Genomic DNA, 22422 nt, shown 5'->3' with positions numbered 1-22422 from the left:
GTGTCCCCATGGACTGTAGCCCACCATGCTCCTCTGTTCATGGGATTTCCCAGGTAAGAATTCTCTCATTCTTGAGTGATGATACTAGAAGGAGTTCAATATTGAACTTCTGTGAGTCTAGATATTATTAACCTTTTCTTCTGGTATTAATTTCTTCAAAATTGCTTATGGCAAAAAAAAAAAAAAAACTTCCAATATTTTCACCAAAGGTTGAGTGCTCTCTGGTATTACTATGTTAATTGTCAACAGCTGTGCCAGTGAAAGTCCATGAAATCCTTGGAGCAGTTTGGAGCACCTGGAAGGGAGGTCTGGCTTAGACGGTCAAGAGGCCCCTTGGTGTCCAGTCTCTCAAGCACTCAGCCTTTGTGTAGGATGGTCACGTTCAGGGCTTCCATGGTGACTGAGATGCAGAGACCCAGGGTTGACATCAACCATCCCCTTTCTCCTCCTGTCAAATGTCACAGACAATCAGCACGTGGTCCAGGTGAGGCACCATGGGGAGAGGGCTGAGACTCCCATTAGAATGAAACCACCTGGGTTCAGAATCATGCTTCCCCAAATGATGTGTCCTGGGAGAGTCACTCACCAAGTCTGTGCACCCATGCATCTGTCTCCAAAGTCATGGCTGTCATCAAGAAAACCCACAACTCCTCCTAAGTCTTTTCTGCATAGGGGTACTTGAAACCACCACCCTATGTGACATCCTGGGGAAAACAGATGTGGCTTTCTTGGTCAGGCTGGACCCAAACAAGCAGCCCAGAGAAGCGAGCAGCAGAAACCCACTTGTGGGCTTTTGCTTGAGGCCCCACCTGGGAGGCTGTGCAGTCAGGCATTGACCAGAGGCCCCCAGCTGGTCAGCAGCAGTGTCAGGATCCACCTAGACCTATATCTCTCTGACTCCACAGCCAACATGTGGCCCAGAGCCCAACATATAACATTCATAATCAGAGCTGAAATGATGGAAAGAATGACTCAGATTTTTGTCTTGATTATTTCACAATTCTGCAAAGTTACTTCAGGCAAATTATTTACAGATGGACCCTCATTGTTCATGAAAAGCACAAAGAACTCCTCTCACTCCATTGTTCCTTGAACAAATGGACAGAACAAGTAAAAGAACATAAAAGACATAAGAAATGGAATATAGAGAATGAAATCACCATAGGAGAGGATGATAAGCTTTACCAATCACATTTTATAGACTTCGTGTGCTGGCAGGTATGAAAATACACATGACCTTTGACCCTTCCTGATATAGCACCTCAACCTGGAGTCTTTAAGTATAAAAGTTGAAAAATGTTACTTCCTTGTACATTTCTTTCTCATAAAAAATATGTTATAAATCCCACTTCTGCTATTGAAATAATCAAGGTTAGTGCATTTCATTTTATAGATTTGTTATTTACAGTGAAATATCTGGTGTCTTTTGAAAATTATTTACACTTATTGCTTAAATTATGATATACGATTATGATATTATTAGAATATAAATTTACTTTCTAGTCTTTTTCTGTAACAACTGCCATAATTGTTTTTAATTGCATGCAAATGATCTAACAACACAAAGATTTTTATGGTTTTAAGGCCCATAACTAACTTTCAAAACATTTATTCTTCATGTCAAGAATGTTGTTTCCTATAATAGTAATAGCACAAATGGGAAAAGTAGCATTAACAGTCTTTGCTTTAAAATAAACTCTTGCCTGACTTCAGACTATACTACAAAGCTACAGTCATCAAGACAGTATGGTACTGGCACAAAAACATAAATATAGATCAATGGAACAAAATAGAAAGCCCAGAGATAAATCCACACACCTATGGACATCTTATCTTTGACAAAGGAGGCAAAAATATACAATGGAGAAAAGACAATCTTTTTAACAAATAGTGCTGGGAAAACTGGTCAGCTACCTGTAAAAGAATGAAACTAGAACACTTTCTAACACCACACATAAAAATAAACTCAAAATGGATTAAAGATCTAAATGTAGGACCAGAAACTATAAAACTCCTGAGGAGAACATAGGCAAAACACTCTTTGACGTAAGTTACAGCAAGATCCTCTATGACCCACCTCTCAGAGTAATGGAAATAAAAGCAAAAAGATCTAATTAAACTTAAAAGCTTTTGCATAATGAAGGAAACTATAATCAAGTTGAAAAGACACCCTTCAGAACAGGAGAAAATAATAGCAAACAAAGCAACTGACAAAGAATTAATCTTAAAAATATGCAAGGAAATTACACAGCTCAATACCAGAAAAATAAATGACCCAATCAAAAATGGACCAAAGAACTAAACCGACATTTCTCCGAAGAAGACATACAGATGGCTAACAAACACATGAAAAGATGCTCAACATCACTCATTTTCAGAGAAACACAAATCAAAACCACAATGAGGTACCATCTCACGCTGGTCAGAATGGCTGCTATCAAAAAGTCTACAAACAATAATTGCTGGAGAGGGTGTAGAGAAAAGGGAACCCTCTTATACTGTTGGTGGGAATGCAAACTAGTACAGTCAGTAAGGAGAACAATGTGGAGATTCCTTAAAAAAAACTGGAAACAGAACAGCCATATGACCCAGAAATCCCACTGCTGGCCATACACATTGAGCAAACCAGAACTGAAAGAGACACATGTACCTCAGTGTTTATTACAGCACTGTTTATGATAGCTAGGACATGGAAGCAACCTAGATGTCCATCCACAGATGAGTGGATAAGAAAGCTTTGGTACATATACACAATGGAATATTACTCAGCTATTAAAAAGAACACATTTGAATCAGTACTAACGTGGTGGGTGAAACTGGAGCCTATTATACAGAGTGAAGTCAGAAAGGAAAACAGCAATACAGAATATTAATGCATGTATATGGAATTTAGAAAGAGGGTAATGACAACCCTATGTGTGAGACAGCAAGAGACACAGATATGAAGAACAGACTTTTGGACTCTGTGAGAGAAGGCGAGGGTGGGATGATTTGAGAGAATAGCATTGAAACCTGTATATTATCATATTTAAAAGAGATGACCAGTCCAAGTTTGATGTATGAAACAGGACACTCAAAACCGGTGCACTGGGACAACCCAGAGGGCGGGCATGGGGAGGGAGGTGGGAGGGGGCTTCGGGATTGGGGACACACACACACCCGTGGCTGATTCATGTCAATGTATGGCAAAAACCACCACAATATTGTAAAGTAATTAGCTTATAATTAAAATTAATTAATTAAAAAATAAACTCTTTTTACAAAATGTAACACATTTCAAGGTATATTCCCATTCAAGATCTCAAGAACAATGATCAGGCCAAAGCAGAAATGCATACAGAGCAAAAGTGTGCTGTGTCAGTTACTCAGTCATGTCCAACTCTTTGTGACCCCATGTCTACCAGGCTCCTCTATCCATATGATTTTCCAGGCAAGAACACTGGAGTGTGTTGCCATTCTCTTCTCCAACGGATCATCCTAACCCAGGGATCGAACCCCCATCTCCTACATTGACAGGCGGGTTCTTTACCATCTGACCCGCCAGGGAAGCCCATATAGGGCAAAATTCAGATCCAAATTTTGTTAAGGACTTGGCATAGAAAGCACTGATTAAAGGTGAATAATGAGAATGTTTCTCAGAATCTGGTGAGCTAGTTGCCTGAGTTTAAGCCTCCTGGTAAGAACAAGGCAAACTCTCTCTTCACCTTGATGAGCAAACTGGGAGAATCTCATGTGTCCTAAAATTAGTGACCTCAAGTCCTTGGGAGGACTAGGCTATACTGTTATGTAAGGCAGTGGAGTGATGTTAACATATCATCCGATGTTAATTTCTCATATGTTTCAAATGTTGTCCTAAATACATAAGCAACGTTTCAGGAAACTCAAACAGCATCTGCTTACTCAAAATTTGCTTCAGAAAATAAATATGGCGCAGGAACTGAACATAGCATCCCTGGGCTGGGACAGAAATGAGGACTAGACACAGCAAGGACTGATGCTCCTCCTAGGGACCTGACTCCACGATGCACGTTCCAGGAACAAGTGCCACAAGGCGCCCTGCTGTCCAGGTTCCCAGGTACCTCATTATCAGTGACAAGTCAGAAGGACACAAGCCCCTAATCTTACAAATCTCTGAGTAGACCAGCCTCCACCCCCCAAACCGGCCACCAGGTCTGCATGACCCATTAATTCCTGAGCGGCCTCAAGTTCGGTATGAAGTCTTCCAATTCTGGTTGATTTAAATTAAATCAGATGTTCAAAGTCTCTAGCAGACCTTTCTCTGATATTAGGATGCTAATGTCCACTGTTCTTTTTCTGCTAATGTTACAGTTTATTTCACGCATTTGCATATAGATTTGGGGTTTAAACTTTATTGGGTCAGGAACCATAATTAACTGTTTCCCATGGCACCTAAACAGATTCCCACATGGTAGGTTCTCAGCAAATATCCATTTGATTGAGATGCAATGCAATTATTGTCTTTGCTTTTATTGTATTTTAATTTATATGTGTCTTGATTCTTTTCGTCTAAAACATTGCAAGTGCTATTAACACTTTTAAAGATCCTTGCATGCATGTGTGTGATAAGTCATTTCAGTCGTATCTGACTGTTTGCAACCCTATGGACTGTAGCCCACCAGGCTTCCCTGTCCATAGGATTCTCCAGACAAGACCATTGGAGTGGATTGCTATGCTCTCCTCCAGGGAATCTTCCCAATCCAGGAATCGAGCCCTCATCTCTTACCTCTCCTGCTTGACAGACAGCTTTGCTACTATTAGTGCCACCTCAGTTCAGTTCAGTTCAGTGGCTCAGTCATGTCCGACTCTTTGCGACCCCATGAATCACAGCACGCCAGGCCTCCCTGTCCATCACCATCTCCCGGAGTTCACTCAGACTCACATCCATCGAGTCCGTGATGCCATCCAGCCATCTCATCCTTGGTCGTCCCCTTCTCCTCCTGCCCCCAATCCCTCCCAGCATCAGAGTCTTTTCCAGTGATCAACTCTTCGCATGAGGTGCCCAAAGTACTGGAGCTTCAGCTTTAGCATCATTCCTTCCAAAGAAATCCCAAGGTTGATCTCCTTCAGAATGGACTGGTTGGATCATCTTGCAGTCCAAGGGACTCTCAAGAGTCTTCTCCAACACCACAGTTCAAAAGCATCAATTCTTTGGCACTCAGCCTTCTTCACAGTCCAACTCTCACATCCATACATGACCACAGGAAAACCATAGCCTTGACTAGACGGACCTTAGTCGGCAAAGTACTGTCTCTGCTTTTGAATATACTATCTAGGTTGGTCATAACTTTTCTTCCAAGGAGTAAGTGTCTTTTAATTTCATGGCTGCAGTCACCATCTGCAGTGATTTTGGAGCCCCCCAAAATAAAGTCTGACACTGTTTCTACTGTTTCCCCATCTATTCCCCATGAAGTGATGGGACCGGATGCCATGGTCTTCGTTTTCCGAATGTTAAGCCAACTTTTTCGCTCTCCTCTTTCACTTTCATCAAGAGGCTTTTTAGCTCCTTTTCATTTTCTGCCATAAGGGTGGTGTCATCTGCATATCTGAGGTTATTGATATTTATCCTGGCAATCTTGATTCCAGCTTGTGGTTCTTCCAGTCCAGCTGTTTCTCATGATGTACTCTGCATAGAAGTTAAATAAGCCCTAAAGATCCTTAGCAAAGTGAAACAATGTTCAATCCAATGCTAAAAATGGAAATCAAACATGTCTCTTGAAGCGGAAAGACATAACTCAGAAAGAAAAGTCTATGATGATGGAGTTTTTAAAGATTTGACAGTTGGATTTATTTGGAACAGTTGTGCTGTGGAACTGCTGAGTGGTTTCCTTACTGCAGTCAGATCTTTGTAAGGAAGGCATTGACTCAAGCACCACACTCAGGCACAAGTGGTGAACTCAAGTCCACAGACACTGCTGTGTATGTGATGGGAAGAGAATAAAGCAGCCTGAATGGCTCCCACCCACCGACCTTCCTCCTTCCGTCTCCTTTTTACAGAGGGGTCCACGGGTATGGGGCAGGGACTAGAATAACATGTCACTCAGCGTGTTCAGCTCTGCAGAAGAACAGCTCTTCCCCCCTCTCAGGAGAGAGAGAAGGAGGCTCTGATGTGAGGGACAGATTGGGGAGGTCTCCGGAGAAAGGGGATGAGGAGGGTACCTGGCAGGATGTGGGCTCCTGACGGGCGGGGTGGACACTGTATCGCCTGCCTGCCAAGGCTGGAGGGCTGCTCCGTGCCCCATCTCTGCGTCCTTGGCTGCAGCCACAGTGGGGACGGGGCGCTGAGCCTTGATTCCAGGCAGAGGCTCCTTTCAGAGGGGAGACGGTCGACTCACAAGTGTGGGGGTCAAGGCACCACCCGTGAAAGGACCCGAAAGACAGCAGAGGCGTCAGAAGCATGTTGACCACAGGGATGGATGAGAGCATGCAGGAGGTGGAGGCTGGGCTGCAGCGGCGAGATGGAGCTGACGGGCGCGCGGACCTACGCCTGTATTCACTTCCTACACATGCGCTCATTGTTTGAGTCACTTAGACTTTGCCGCCTTCTGAAGACCACATTTTAGATATTATCCCCCATGCGACAGTTACTTCTCTGGTGACAGAAGTGAGAGAGGGCAGTGAAGTACCAGATGTGGTTGGTTTACTCTTGCAGAGACAACCTGGTGGTGCCAATGGTTCCTCTTTCAAAACAAAAAAGGCAAAGGAAAATGACTGGGAGCCGGCTGGACTTGGCTGAGACTGATGCTCTGCGGTTCAGTGCATTGAGGCCAGAGGCATGAAGATGCTCAGAAGGAGGACTTTGAAGTGAAATGCCACAGTGAAGTCAAGAATTTCCAATGGAGAGTGAATCATACAGGTCAGAGGAAGCTCCATGTCTTATACATCCTAATACTTGGAACAGAAAAATAAAATTCTTCATAAGTGAGCTCTGCTTCTCTTCATGTTTGTGAGCACAGGGTTAACTGACCATCTTACATTTAACCAGAAGGATTCGTTTTGTCTTTAGAATGTGTGCATGTTTCAAAGGGTGAAATACAAGGAAGTTCAAAATATTTATAAAAGAAAAAGAACTTCAAAGTATAGGTGGAAAATAAAAATCAGCACTTTATTAAATGTGTATAAAACCAATATGCTGATTTTATCAATTATTAACATCCTTCACATTTTATACAATGTGTAGATTAGATTTTCATCTTTATCATTTTGCATTAATTCCCTGGTGTGCGTGAAGGTGGCTAAGAAATCCTAATATATCACAAATTATATAGCTACTTTTTGTGAAATAATTTCAAATGAAAAATGATAACAGATTATGTCAAATTACATATAAGATGCCATGTTATAAAATGATTTACGATCTTCTATGTGACCTCTCGAAGTTAAGTCTCTACAGCTTACAAAGGGCTTAGTGAAGACCTGAGAGGAGAAAAATGACATTAAAAAAATAACAGACCTACTTATTTACCTCCTCCCTGGATTAGCATAATTCTGAAAAAATAAAGCAGCCAAGGATTTCAAGTCTGTCAGAGAAGCCAGGTCCCAGAGCAGTTTGAGCAAATTCTAACTCCGTGTACCCTGGGCTTTATCTAGGTTCCCTCCTCATTAGTGGGGACCATGCCCTGGGCATCTTACTGTGTTGTTGGGATGGTAGTTGAGGTGCAGGCCACTGTCACAGAGCGGGGAGGAGGTGCCGCTGCTCTGGTCGCTCGGTGCACCTGCGGGAAGAGTCAGAGCATTGCTGGTTAGAAGCCCGCCCGCTCTGCAGGGACATCTGCTGTCCCATGAACTTCAGGTCACTTCAGGTATCATGCAAGCCAGGGAGTAGAATTATCTCTGTTTTATTTATGTCAAAGCCAGAGTTTTGGAAGTAAGCAAAAATAAAAATGAAAACCTAAAGTGGATCCTAAAAGAGACCTGCAAATATTTATCTTTGATTTCAGAAGCATTAAGGTTTTATTAAGGGAAGCATTCAACCATATAAAAATACTATTTCATTTTATTACCTGAAGAGGCCTATTCTTGTGAACCATACTTAAAATGTGCAAGATTTTATTTGGCTACAAAGTCCTACTTAATTTTGTGCACTAATCTACTAGCAAATCTCCTGTGTATTTACCATAATTTTCCATAACGCAAAGTTTGTAAGTGCTCTGTCTCCACAAGCACTCTTGCTGTGTACACTGTCACTGGGAGCACCTTCATTGACACACAATCAATTTACAACTAAAATAGGTCATATTAGATCCTGATGAGAAAACTACAAATATCTATTTTTAAAGATGAGTAATAAAAAATAAAGATTTGTGATTTTCTAAGATTTTACAATTTAGTGATTGCTTCAAAGATATAATAACCTAGGTACCAAAGTCCCACTAAAATATCACAGGAAAAATACATCTGGAAATCTTTAATGAACATAGATTAAAAAATAATAACAATACTTTACAAATTAAAACCTGTAATATATCTATAAAGATACAGCATGATCATGGTGTTTATCCTAGGAATGCAAGCTTTATTTGGCATTCAAAATGAACTTTTAAAAAGTTACCATATCAACAGAAAAAAAAATTTTGAATGTAGTATCTCAATGGATGAAAAAAAATATTTGACACAATTCAACATCAACTTCTACTAAAACAAAGAAAGAAAATGAAATATCTTCAGGAACCAGGATTAGAAGGGTGTCTGTACTTTAACTGGGGCTTCCCTCATGGCTCAGCTGGTAAAGAATCCACCTGCAAAATGGGAGACTTGGGTTCGATCCCTTGCTTGAGAAGATCCCCTGAAGACAGGAATAGCTATTCACTCCAGTATTCTGGCCTGGAGAAGTCTATGGACTGTATAGTCCATGGGGTCGCAAATAGCTGGACATGACTGAGCAACTTTCACTTTCTATTCTAGCCCAATAAAAGGCACCTGTGTTATACAGAGTGAAATAAGTCAGAGAAAGAAAGACAACTATTGTATATTAATGCATATATGTGAAATCTAGAAAAGTGGTACAGGGGGACAGACACAGAGAAGAGACTTGTGGACACAGTGGGGAAAGGAAAGAGTGGGATGAACGGAGAAAGTGGCACCAACATACACACACTACTGTGGGCAAAGTAGATAGCTAGTGGGAAGCTGCTCAATGACACAGGGAGCCCAGCCTGGTGCTCTGTGACGACCTATAGGGGTGGGATGGGGGTGGGGAGGCTCAAGAGGGAGGGGAATTATGAATAATTATGGCTGATCTGTATTGTGGTATGGCAGAAACCAACAAAACACTGTAAAAAATTTTCTCTCCAATTAAAAATAAAGTAAGTAACTATTTTAATAATAAAAAGGGCAAATATGAGCACCCACAGCTGACGGCACACTTAACAGTGAAAAGCTGGATGGTGTCCACCAGTATCTTGCGCAGGGGAAGGACATCAGCACTTAGGACTTCATTCAACACATTACTAGAGGACCACCCCATTACTATGTGCAAAATCAAGAAAAAACAAGGAATTAAAGAAATATAGCTTGAAAAGAGATAAGCAAAACTCACTATTTGCAGTTGACATAGCTTCATATGTAGAAAAATTTTTACAAAGCACAAAAAACCTTATTAGAATTAGTACGGAAATTAAGCTATGTTGCAAAATGTCAATATATCAAAATGCTTGCTCTATTGCTTCTGTATGTTAGCAACAGATAATTGGCAAATTAAATCTTTAAAATATTATTTACACTAAAATAGAAAAACATAAAAGACTTTAATGAAAGATATGATATACCTTCTCATTGGAAACACTAAAATATTGACAGAAAAAATAAAATATAAAGAGATGGAAAGATATGTTTGTGGAATGAAAGATTTAAAGTTGTTAAGGAGTTAAGTATACTAACTGTTTATCAATTCAATCTAGTCACATTCAAAATAGCTTTTTTATATGGAAATTGATATGCTATTTATAAAATGTACACAGCCATACAAGGATCTAGAATAGCTGAACAACCTTGAAATATTGCAAAGTTGAAGAACCTACCCTGGATGACTTTTTAAAGTAGTATAAAGCTGGAATGATCAACACTGTGGTTTTGTTGAAAGAATACAGCATGCATAAATTAATGGAAATCAGATGGTGATTCCTTCATTCTTGATTCCTACTTCAGAACCAAAATGTTGTTACTATAAGATAGATTATAAACTTAAACATGGAAATCAATGCTATAGGGACTCCCCTGTTGATCCAGTGGCTAAGACTCCATGCTTCCAATATATAGAGCCCAGGTTGGACCCTGCATGGAGGAAACTAGGTCCCAGATGCCTCAACAAATATCAAAGATCCCGTGTGAAGGCACAGCCAAATAAATAAATCTATTTTAAAAAATCAAGCTGTAAAGCTGCTTGCAAAAATGTACGGAGAGATCCTTGCTACTATGGGATAGGCAAATATTTTTTAGAGAGGATACAGAAAACCAAAAGCATATACAATGAAAACAACAACAAATGATAAATTAGATCTGATAAAAATAAAATTAAACTCTCACAAAGAGTTGTACAAACTTGAGATACCTTGGGTAAAAAATACAGTCATGCACAAAATGAGTGAAATGTTTGTAACACACATAACTAACAAAAGGCTTATAAGCAGTCTTATACTCTCCTGCAATGTGATAATATAAAGGCATACCAATAGAAATAGGGGGGAAAGACTTGAGCAGATACATCACAAAATAAGACATGGAAATAGCACATGACAAGAAGCAAATCATCATTAGTGTTCAGAGAAATGCAAATTGAAACTTCAATCTGATACCACCGGACACTCAAGGGAACAGCTGAAGAAACTGTGACTATCACATATTGCATTAATGCAGAGCAACCAAAACTCTCACCCACACTGGAGTGGACACTGAGAGATCTGTAAATATATGCCCATCTTAGAAATAGATTTGGCAGTTTGTCAGCAAGTAAATTGCACATCTGTCTTGTTACTCAGCAATTCCACTTCTAGTTACTTATAGTACTAGTTATAGTAGTGACATAAAATAGTAAGACTCTCCATCCTTGTACAGGATTCTTTATAGAAGCTTTTTTACAATAGCAAAACACTGGAAACAGTTCATTTGCCTATCAGCCGGAAAATGTATTACCCAACTTTACTACAGTCACAAGTGGAACACTACACAGCAATGTAAAAAAAGTTCTGAAAATATGTAACATGAGATGGTTCATTATGAAAGAAGCCAGATGTAACAAAATAAAAACAGCTTGATTACATTACATAAAATTCTAGAAGAAGCAAAAATAATACTTGATGGCAAGAAATCAAGTCAGTGTTTTTTTGTGGGAATGTTATTTATAGGAAGATGCACAGCAGAACCATTTTATGATCTATATGCATGTGGACTGAGAAAATGTGTGTTTATTGAAACTGATCCAACTGAGAATTGAGGATCTTTGCATTTCATTTCATGTAAACTTCATTAAAAATATACTCTTCTTTGATTTTAGCAAAACCTGTAAGATGTATGCATTTCATTTCATAAGGTGCAAATAGATACAGAAAAATTTAAGTAGCTCTTATGAAAATTATTACATTTTCACATAGACCAGGGCTTCCTTCAATCTCCATATTTTCATCAAGACAGATTAGGTGTAAATGCTTATTTAGTAAATTCAGTAGTTGAATAAGTGTATATTGCTTTCTACTTAGAGAATATATATTCATCAAACTTTATGAATGAAGTTCAATAGAGATACAAAATGTATATATTTAATATGACACATTTTAAAATAAATAATGCTTCCCCAATTATAGTTGGAAGATAGCTAAATGTGAATACATTTTGAAACAAAAACAACAGCTGTTCCCTTTGGAGAAAGGTTAATTGAACGCTTTGTGATAGTAAGACAAAATGTTTGTATTCAGGTAGAAATCCCAACTTTGAAAAGAAGCTACTAATTACTGTCAGGAAATAATGGTTCAGAAAGCAAGCATGACGTGAGCATTTTAGCTATCCTTCACAAATGCTTACATGCACAGTCTTCGTTCAGTGACAGTTTGAGGAAAGCGGGTGCTCGTTTCAAGAATGAGACTGTCAGGGTCACCTCTTCTCCAGCATTCCGAAGAACTTGAACCTAATAGAAAACATAATAAAAATGATACCACTATCAGTGTGTCGGCAAACATTTCTGTGATTGCAGCACCTTAAAGTAATGGGTGGTCTTTTCCAGCTCTCATAGCTTGTGATGTGGCTGGAAACATTCAATGGAAGGTGCACAGGATGAATGAGCTAAGCTGCAGGCACTCAGCCTTCACAGCCTCCCTCCCCGCACCATTCTGTGTCCCTATTCACATACGATGTCATTATCCTTCATTTACATTCATCAAGACTCTCTTGAGTTTATGGTCTATCTTAGGTCTACAGAAAGATCTATATTTGTGAATTTACTGAATATTCATTGACCATCCCTCGATACTCTATTTGGAGATCTAGGAGAAAATTACCCTGCAGATGTTGACCAGAGTGCTAATTCTAATTAAATTGTTCCAGTGCACTCATACATGTTTGAAAAAAATAAATAGGTATTGCTTTTCCATTATATCATTGCATATTTTCTTCTCTTTCCCTGAAAATATAGGACAACTCTCCACACTTTCCAAATTATAGAATTACTAGGTCTCTTTCTACCAGTTAAGTAATGGTCATTTACCAAAATATTATAACAAGACAAATGTTAGCAATATTAAAAGAAGTTCAGAAAGCTGAGGATTATTTATAGCAAACATATCTAGAAAAGATATAAGTATATCTATAATTTTAAAAACTCACATAGACTAAGAGGAGAATTAAGAATAAATAGTGAGGAAGCAGTTAATAACCACGGGGACATAATTTGTTATTAAACTTATAGAAAAATGATCATCGTAAAATCATTGAAGAACTGACTATGAAAATGGTTTAGAATGACTTCTGGTCCCCATGTGCTATGTGCATGTTAAGTCGCTTCAGTCGTGTCCAACTCTTTGAGAGCCCATAGTCTGTAGCCCACCAGGCTCCTCTGTCCACGGGATTTCCCTGGCAAGAATACTGGAGTAGGTTGCCATTTCCTCCTCCAGGGGATCTCCTAACCCAGAGATCCAGACTGCATCTCCTGCATTGCAGCGGGATTGTTTACCGCTCAGCCAACCGGGGAGGCCCCCCAAATCAAATGAAATTATAGAAATAAAAAGCAAAATAGCATAAATAACTTTGCTGGATTGGCCCTAACCCTGACTTGAGGACAGAACAATAACATTAACCCAGTCTGAGCATTAGATAAGATACACACACACACAGACAGACACACACACACACACATATACACGACATACACAAATAATATATAGCATCATGTTAAAGGTAGGAAATTTTTAAAATGAAAAAATTATATCATTTTAATAGATACAAAGAAGCCTTTGATTACATTCATTCAATTCATTTGATAAAAGCTCATAGAAAATTGAGTGCACAAAGAAGTATCCTTCATATTATAAAGAGATACACAAAAAATGTATAAGAAACATCACAGCTAATGGTGAATTACTGAGACATTTCTCTTTGAGATCAGAAATGTGACAAAAATGGCCACCAATTTCATTTCTCCTTAATCTTTCTTCAGGTTTTACTGTAATAAGGCAAGAACAGAGCTAATAAAAATCATTAAAATTGAATAGAAGAAATGAAACACATTATTCAGAGGTAACATGGTTTTTGAATATAGAAAATCCTTGAAGAGCCTATAACTCACCATCACTGCATGGTGAGTTATTAAGTGAGTTTAGTGTGAAATATCACAGATACAAAGTAATGTATAGTGATCAACTGGCTTTGATTTAATATCAACAAATAAATACAAGATTAGCTGAAGTGGAGGAAGATGGTGTATCATGGACATCCCCGGACATAATACTGTGAGGATATCAGTTCTCTTCTACTTTCCATGGATTCAAGATAATCCCATGCAAAGTTCCCTTTTTTTTTTTTTTTTTTTTTTTTTTTAGTTTTTAGCTTAGTAAGAATTTATGAACTTGGCTTGTTTCACAGTGGCATTTAATGTTTATATAATCATTATTATACAAGTGCACTGGAGTGTGTGAGGCAGTGGAAAGCAGCCATTAAATGTACACATTCTACAGCAAGGGTGCAATACATAATATCCAATGTTAGATAAAAAACAACACTGTGAGAATCTCAAGTATAATTAAGAGAACAAAGTAGAATAAGTTAAATATAGTTGCCCCAGAAATAGCTAATGGGCAAAAGCTTTTCTTTTGAAGCTTTATATTGGTAAACTTGAGTCTTGAAATTTTGTTCAAATGCCATCGAGATAAATAAAAACTTCAAAAATTATAAAACCTTACCCTAGCAAGGGAACTTTGAGTTTGTTTTCAATAAAAGGTCAGTTATGGGTGTCTTTCTGGATAACCACAACTTCAAGTCCTCAACACATACACATTTGTTAATCAATGCAGAAACACATGCTTGATTCAGCAACACATATGCTAAAAAAATTAATGCAGAAATAGTCATCTTTTCAGAGAACAGGATTGAGATAATTGGCCTGATACTGTCAGGTAGAAAATATAGGTTCCACATCATGAATAAGGAAGAATGTCATCTTCCTGCACAATCGGAAATCAGCGCCAATAAATCCAATTATCATTTTCATATTCATTCACATTTCTTGACGCAAATCAAATGTTGTCCATTTTAATCAGATGAAACATCGGCACAGTTTTTCTCTCATACTGCCTTGGGTGAGTACATGAGCAAAAGCACAGAAGTTGGTAAAAGATGGCAATCAATAAAAACAGAAAAAGGAAAGGGAGCTACTCTTATATGTATAGGCTGACTCTGTTAAACCAGGACAAGATAACTGTTCGGCCTGTGACCTAAATGTCCGTCAAATCCATCCGTCTGTTAGACAGGAAACTGCATAGAATACTGTTGCGTTCTCTGTCCTTCTGCCTTCCCGCCGGGGCCATTCTAAATTCACAGGAGGTTCTGAGGAAACATTTAGCCACCCACCACCGCTGCGGTATATGAAGCCAAAAATGCTCATAGCTGGAGGTTATTTTACCATTTTGTTTTCTAAAGACTTTATTTTTGTAGGGCAGTCTCAGGTTCTCAGCCAACTGGAGTGGAAAGTGCAGAGATTTCACCTGGGCCACCTGCCCCCTAGAAATAAGCCTCCCCGTAGTCAACACACTGGAGCTGAGTGGGACATTTGATATAAGTTATGAACCTGCACGGACATGTCAGCTCCACTCAGAGTGCACAGCTGATGGGAGGGTTTAGTCTTGGTGGGGAGCCTGCTGTGGGTTCCACATACCACACACACACAGACACACACCACATGCACAGAGACAGACCACACACACACACAGACACACACCACACACACACTCAGACACACACCACGCACACAGAGACAGACCACACACACACACAGACATACACCACACACACACTCAGACCACACACACATACACTCAGACCACACACATACACACCACACACAGACAGGACTTCCCTTTGACTTTGGCCTCACCCTGCTGATATGCCGTTAACTGCAGTAAATGATTTCCTTAGAGTCCTGACCTCTGGAGGAAAAGGAAATTGACCATGACTTTGAGGAATGGTCTTAAACAAACATCTCTTCAGACAAAACAGCTAAGCTGGCAGTAGATACGATACCGAGCTTTACCATCCATGTTGAGATGGTGACTACCTGTGGACACTGAGTGAACAAAGCATTTCCTTATATAACCATATTTATTTACATTAATTGTAGGGGGAAATAATGTCCTTATTGTGTGGGGCTCTCTTGAATGGGACTAAGTCCTCTGCTTCCCACTTTCACATGTAAATTTGAGGGGAGACTGTGGAGCAGTGGCGGGGGCACACGCCCCTCTCTGTGAAGACAGGTGTGCGTGTCCACACCTACAGGTGACAGGCGGGGTTAGAGCGCTGCCAGCATTCAGGGCGGAGACAGGGCCTTCTCAGGAAAGAGACATCTGGTCAAGGTCGGAGCCTACAGTTCCCACGAACCCTGGTGCCGGTGCATGTGTGTTTAAGTCCTTTCCGACTCTGTATGACTCTAGCGGGACTGTAGCCCACCAGATTGGACAGTAAGTCGTGTGTGGCAGCAGGAACTGTCCAGCTGGAAAATGCGGTGCAGAACTGCATGCAGAAAATCCCATCACCCCTGGAAGTAGTGGGTGGGTCAACATGAGAAGGCAAGCATCACGTGGAATTTGGAAAATAAGAAAGTGCAAAATAAGAAAGAAGTTTGAGGTAACTTAGAAATACCATCTCTTGCCACAAAGTGACACTGAACAGTGGTGGAAAAGCTGAGGACAGATGGAGGGAGGGATGGGGGATTTGGATTACTGTGGACATCACAACTGGAGAAAGGTGCTGTGACGTTCCTGAGGATGAATCTCGCCCATTCAGTCATTTCATCAGCTTTCCTGCGTTTTAATTTGTGGGAAATAGTCCACATACACAAATAAGTACAAAAGGATCCCTTATATAGATATTTCAAGTCCGAATGTTACATTCTCATAAAATTTTAAAAAAAAATCACAGCAAAAATATATATATAGTTGTATGTTTTAAAAAGAACTACTAAATTTTTAGTACTTCTGAATTCCTAAAATTTCAACCTAAAATAGTGTACGAGTATGTAGTAAGTTTTCAATTGGGGTAAATATTACAAATAAGAATGGAGGTTGACTAAATAACAATGTCAGCTCTAATAACCAGGATATAGTAATAACTGTTAATGAATTTCAATATGGAAAAAAATCATTTACTTTAGTGAGGTGAGGATGTAGAACACCTGATCCACTTTTACTGTAATATTTGAAGCTATAACTAAAAATTCCATCACTTTAAAAGACCTCATTAAAATAAGATTCTATGTAAAAAAAGTGGGTGAAATGCCACATTCTAGATGAGTTGAACTTAACAAGCAGAATACACTGGTAACTAGTTCACACACTATAGTAACACTATTTCAGCATTTGTTTTAATTGCAGTATTTTTTCAAAGACACAAGTACTATTTTACTGTGCTTTCTAACGTTGTCTGCCAACTGAGTAGTTCATGTTCTATTTAGGCAATTTAACAAAAATTTTAAATTGGTAAGAAGTCTAGTTTTAAAAAGTCATCTGGAACAGGTGGGTTCAAAACTAAGCTTTATCTGATTTTTGAAGGAAGGTAGAGACTTTCCCTTATTTTTGTACAGCTCTGTACGAGATTGTCTCAGGAGTGAATTGTCAGGATCTGAGAAGCAACGTGGACTTGGTGACTCCCACATTGGCAGAGCAGCTGAAGCCCGAAGCTGCAAGTGTTTGTTTACACACATCATCACAACACGTTTGCACAGCAGCACAGGACTCAGCAGTAAACACTGTGGAGTTGCTGGTGCACTTCCTCCCACAGTCTTTCCTCTCACTCTATCACATGCATCATTTCATACGTCACTTTGAAGTTTAGGTATGCCCCCCTCCCCCCACCGCCCCAGAGCACGTGGAGAGCAGGATTAATGCTCTGGTAGAGTCAGCAGCGCTGTGGGGCCACTACCGCCTGTGCCAGCACTTCCCTGGAAACAGACATTCATGAGGGAGAAATACAGCTGTCCTGCCATGAGAAAACAGTGATTTCTCTGGGTGTCTGGTCATTTCAAATACTTGAAAATAGATGTGAGTCTCAAATATAATGTGTTAAATGAGTGTGGAGAAAATAATCTTTATATGCTGCTAAATACACGAGGGAAAATAGAGTCTTACTTCGCGATTACTTCAAATTTCAGTCTTCAGAGGAATTTATCACACACAAAATGGTGGGTACACGGCGATTATAGCCCTGAAGATGGCTATGAACTTGTGCAAAATGCAGGCACTTTATTTTGAAGCCGGGTACGTCTGTCCCTGTCTGACGTATCTGAAATTACTGACGATGTGTAAGGGTGGCCCTTGGTAAGAGTATCAGCTTAGTGCTTTTTATTTTGTCATGTGGAACTTCCTTCAAGTCTCCTGTTCCACTCTGAACTCTACTTTTTTTCAAGAGTCCCAGAGGACAATCCTGCCATCTGGTACCTGACGAAATGACCAATGACAGGATGACAAGACGGAAACCAAAACAGACTCCTCAGGAACCTCTCTGTCAGTCACTCAGCTTCAGGCTCAGACCTCACTCTCACCCCTCCCTCTCCAACAGGCACCATCATCTCAACCCAAGGACACTCCACGAAAGGGTGAAGTGATCAAGACGATGCATGAAACACAGCCGGGGCCCAGACATTAGCCTGTCTTGTCTTACAGCTTCTTGTCTCAGAGGCCATGGGGAACCCTATGTGTCTCATGTGACCCTGAAGCCAAGGTTGGACAACAGGAACTTTAAGCTCTGTCTCTTTAAATAAATTCAGGTCAATGAATGCCAATTTCAGAAATCTACAAGCTGGTCACTTGAGATGTAAAACTGAAATGGCTTATGCTCAGTTAGAAATTTTAGAAGAATGAGGGTTCATTCAGGGCACATAAGCTTGCAGATAGTACTTTCCAATGAAACAGTATCAGAGAAAAACCACTGACTGTAATTCTCACCAGCATGTCCCTTTAAATGCAGGTGGTGAGGAACACTGGGCTCCTGCCCCTAACCCGCCTGGTTGAGGTCCCCAGATACTCCCTCCACCGGCTTAGCTCTGTCTGGAGTCCTGAGCAGGAGAAGGGTTCACCTTGTGAGTAATGAGAGGAGAAGGGCTGCTCTTACTCCTGCATCTAGTCTGGCTCCGTTTCCATAGCAACCTGGGCAACCGTGTCCCCAGACAGAGCACCTGCTCAGACCAGCTCCCAGAGAGGAAGGAGATTGATTAGGTGAGGACAGTCAGACCACTGGACCTACAAGGCCGTTGCTCACCAGCACGGCTGGCAGTTCCCGTCTGGGTTTCACAAACGGGAGACTCAATCAGCAAGTCTGTGCCGTGCAGCACATGCTGCTGGGACTCCAGTCCAGCGCTGTTTCTGTTCACTGCTGGGAGGAACTCTGTTTTTTCATCACTGAGCAGAAACCACAGCACGGACTGAGAGCAGCAGCAGTGCCTGGTCAAGGACCCCATTAAGAACCATCACACATTGTTTTGATGTTGCTTGGGCAAAGAAACTCAGAAGGAATTCTTGATGTTTCCCAGACTAACTATCCAGCTCCTTCTGAAGTAACTGGGAGATGTGTATGACCATCCCAAACATCTCAGGGGGATGCTGAGATTTACCTCCTGACATCCAGAGTAACAAATGGAGAGCCTTTCATCTTTCATGTGTCTCCTCACAAGGTTCACCGTAGGGAAAGAGAAAAATGTTTGAATTTCATCTGATCTGGTCAGATTTATTTGCTACCCAATAAACATAAAGTTTACATTATTTGAATAGATGGAGCACAAGTAATTACAAGGAGAAAGAATAAAACTCTCAAAGTGAAGCAAATGTAGTATATTGTCTATCACTAGCATCTGACAATGCCTTATATTATACACTGTGTATGATACAGTGTACATTATGCTACTGGGGCTCTGCTTTGTGGATCCTGCAATCTCAGACCATAAAATCTTCACAGGGACAAACATAATTTCCAGTACAGTTGTTTTATCCAAGAGATGTGAGTGTACACTAGATATAGTTGTTGTTGTTGTTCAGTCGCTAAGTCGTTTCTGACTCTGTCCAACCTCATGGATGGCAGCATACTAGGCTTTCCTGTCCTTCACTACCTCCCAGAGTTTGCTCAAACTTATGTTCATTGAGTGAGTGATGCCATCCAACCATCTCATCCTCTGCCCACCCTCTTTTCCTTTTGCCTTCAGTCTTTCCCTGGATACAATACTTGTTAATAAAAATAATGCTAATCATGGTTTTGTGTCTTTCACTCAGTATCTGAGCTATACCACTTTAAATACAACTGTGTATTAACTCATTTTCACAACCTGTAATTCTCTCAAAGAGAAATTTTTATTGCTAATTACAGGCTGATTTTGGATGTGAAAGCAAAAAATTTTGTAATCAATCTTAGATTCCACAAAATAATCTGTATCTGAGCATCAAATCATACTTTTGTTAAGAACATAAAACATCTTTGAACAGATTTTCACCATCAAGTCAGTGTGAAAGAAACTTTTAGATGTGGTTCATAGCACAGCATAACTCTATGTATTATCTGACAGCATGGTTATTATCTGTCTCATTTTTTTTAAATTTAAAATCCACAAAAATAAAATGATGAAATTATGTCATCTATGAACAGAGATCATCTTCTTTATTTTCCAATTTTGATGTATTTTCTTTCCTTTCATAATTGCACTGGATAAAACTTCCAATACTATGTTGATTCGAACTGGTAAAAGTGGGAATCTTTTTCTTATTCTTGATCTTAGCGAAAAAGCTTTTTTTGCTGAGTATGATATTAACACTGGGTTTCTCATTTAAAGTGTTTATTATGTTGAGGTAGCTTACTTTTATTCCCTGCTTGTTATTTTTTATCAAGGAAGAGTGTTGAATTTTGTCAAATGCTTTTCTCTGCATCGATTGAGACAATCACTCCTTTTTATCACTGAAGAGTATTCCACTTTTGGTTGCAGCACAGTCTGTTTATCCATTCATATGTCGAGGACATGTTGGTTGGCTCTAATTTTTGGTGATTAAGAATAAAAGCTTCACTAAAACCTCCTATACATATTTTTCTATGAACATATGTTTTTGTTTTTCTTGGCTAAATACTTGTGAATACGCATGCCCGTTGTATAACATAACATTTCACTTTGCAACAAACTGTCAAACGGTGTTTCATGGTGGCTTCATCATTTTGCATTTCGACCTGCAATGAGTGAAAATTCCTGGGGCTCTACACCCTCTCCATCATTTTGTATTGCTGATTTTTGGATCGTGTTATTCTACGGGATTTATGGTCTATCTTCCTGTTTTCAACTCAGTTTTGTTTGTGGCACATAATTGTTGGAAGGCACTGGCTCACAAGTTGAAGTGACAGGTAGATAAACATCCCTTGAGGAAAGCTGATGTGATGCTGGGCAGCCCCAAATGCATTTATGCGACGATTTTCAAAAAGTCATTAGTACATCAAACCCAACGAACAATGTATAAAAGGAGTTATACATCACAACAAACTGGGCTTATTCCAGGTAAGCAAGGGTGATTCAGCATTGCAAATTCAAACAATGTCATCTCCACATCAAACATTTGAAGAACAAAACAAGTATATTCATATCAACTGATGTAGGACAAGCATTTGAAAAGCCTCAACATACTTCTTTGATTAAAACTCTATGCAAACTAGAAATCTAGGGGGATTTCTTCAACTTGATAAAGAACATCTACAAAACCCACACAGCTTATATCACACTTAATGATGGGAAATTGGAAACCCACACAGCTTATATCACACTTAATGATGGGAAATTGGACCCCTTCCCACAAGGGCTTCCCTGGTGGCTCAGCAGTTAAAGCATCTGCCTTGAATGCTGGAGACCTGGGTTCAATCCCTGGGTCAGGAAGATCCCCTGAAGAAGGAAATGGCAACCTACTCCAGTACTTTTGCCTGGAGAATCCCATGGAGGGAGGAGCCTGGTAGGCCACAGTCCATGGGGTTGCAAAGACTTGGACACAACTGAGCGACTTCATTTCATTTCATTTTCCCACTGAGACCAGGAACAAGAAAATGACATATAAGGACATATTTTCTCATATTCATATGAGTATTCAAATCATGCTGCAAGCTTCCAGACTTGTTTCTAATATGATGGAAACAAAATATAAATTAAGGTTACATAGATTTAAAGAAGGAAATAAAGCAATCTTTATGGCCATCAAATAATTGATGTGTTGGACTTTATTGAAATTAAAAAAAAAACAAAACTTTTGTTCTGTAAAATATACTTTTAAGAAAATTAAAAAGCAATTTTCTGCCCCACAGATAGGGAGAAAATATCTTTAAACCATTTATTTATGTTGTATCCAATATATACGAAGAGTTACTTCCTATGTATATATACACATATGTATATATATAAAACTTTGTTCATTCAACAATAAGAAAACAAACAACTGGATGTAAAAGTGGGCAAAATATGTGAATGGACATCATCAAAGAAAATATAAAGAGGGCAAATAAACATATGAACATATGTCCTCCATCATCTGTCATTAAGGAATCATACATTAGCAGAATGAGATACCCCTGCCCACATGGTTCAGATTCACAAATGTCAAGACACCAGTTGTGGCTGAGGATACAGAGCACGGGACACTCCTTTACTGCTGACGGAGGGACTGCAGAATAGCACTGCCGTTTCACAAGACAGTTTGACAGCTT

General features: G+C 39.6%; 1 protein-coding gene across 2 annotated transcripts in view; it reads right to left on the bottom strand.

Annotated features, from left to right (window-relative positions):
- Positions 1-22422, bottom strand: part of SNTG1 (syntrophin gamma 1) — a 408779-nt gene that overhangs the window by 84947 nt on the left and 301410 nt on the right. For both annotated transcript variants that reach the window (XM_060393389.1, XM_027973279.3), the window contains exons 9-10: positions 12034-12136; positions 7651-7733 (exon numbers count right to left, since the gene is read on the bottom strand). In XM_060393389.1, coding sequence (XP_060249372.1) covers positions 7651-7733; positions 12034-12136 — 186 coding nt within the window. The remainder of the gene's footprint in view (positions 1-7650; positions 7734-12033; positions 12137-22422) is intronic.

Source organism: Ovis aries, chromosome 9, assembly GCF_016772045.2.
Source record: "Ovis aries strain OAR_USU_Benz2616 breed Rambouillet chromosome 9, ARS-UI_Ramb_v3.0, whole genome shotgun sequence".
NCBI lineage: Eukaryota > Metazoa > Chordata > Mammalia > Artiodactyla > Bovidae > Ovis > Ovis aries.
Note: the sequence above shows the minus strand (reverse complement) of the source record. Positions and strands in the feature narration are given on the sequence as shown.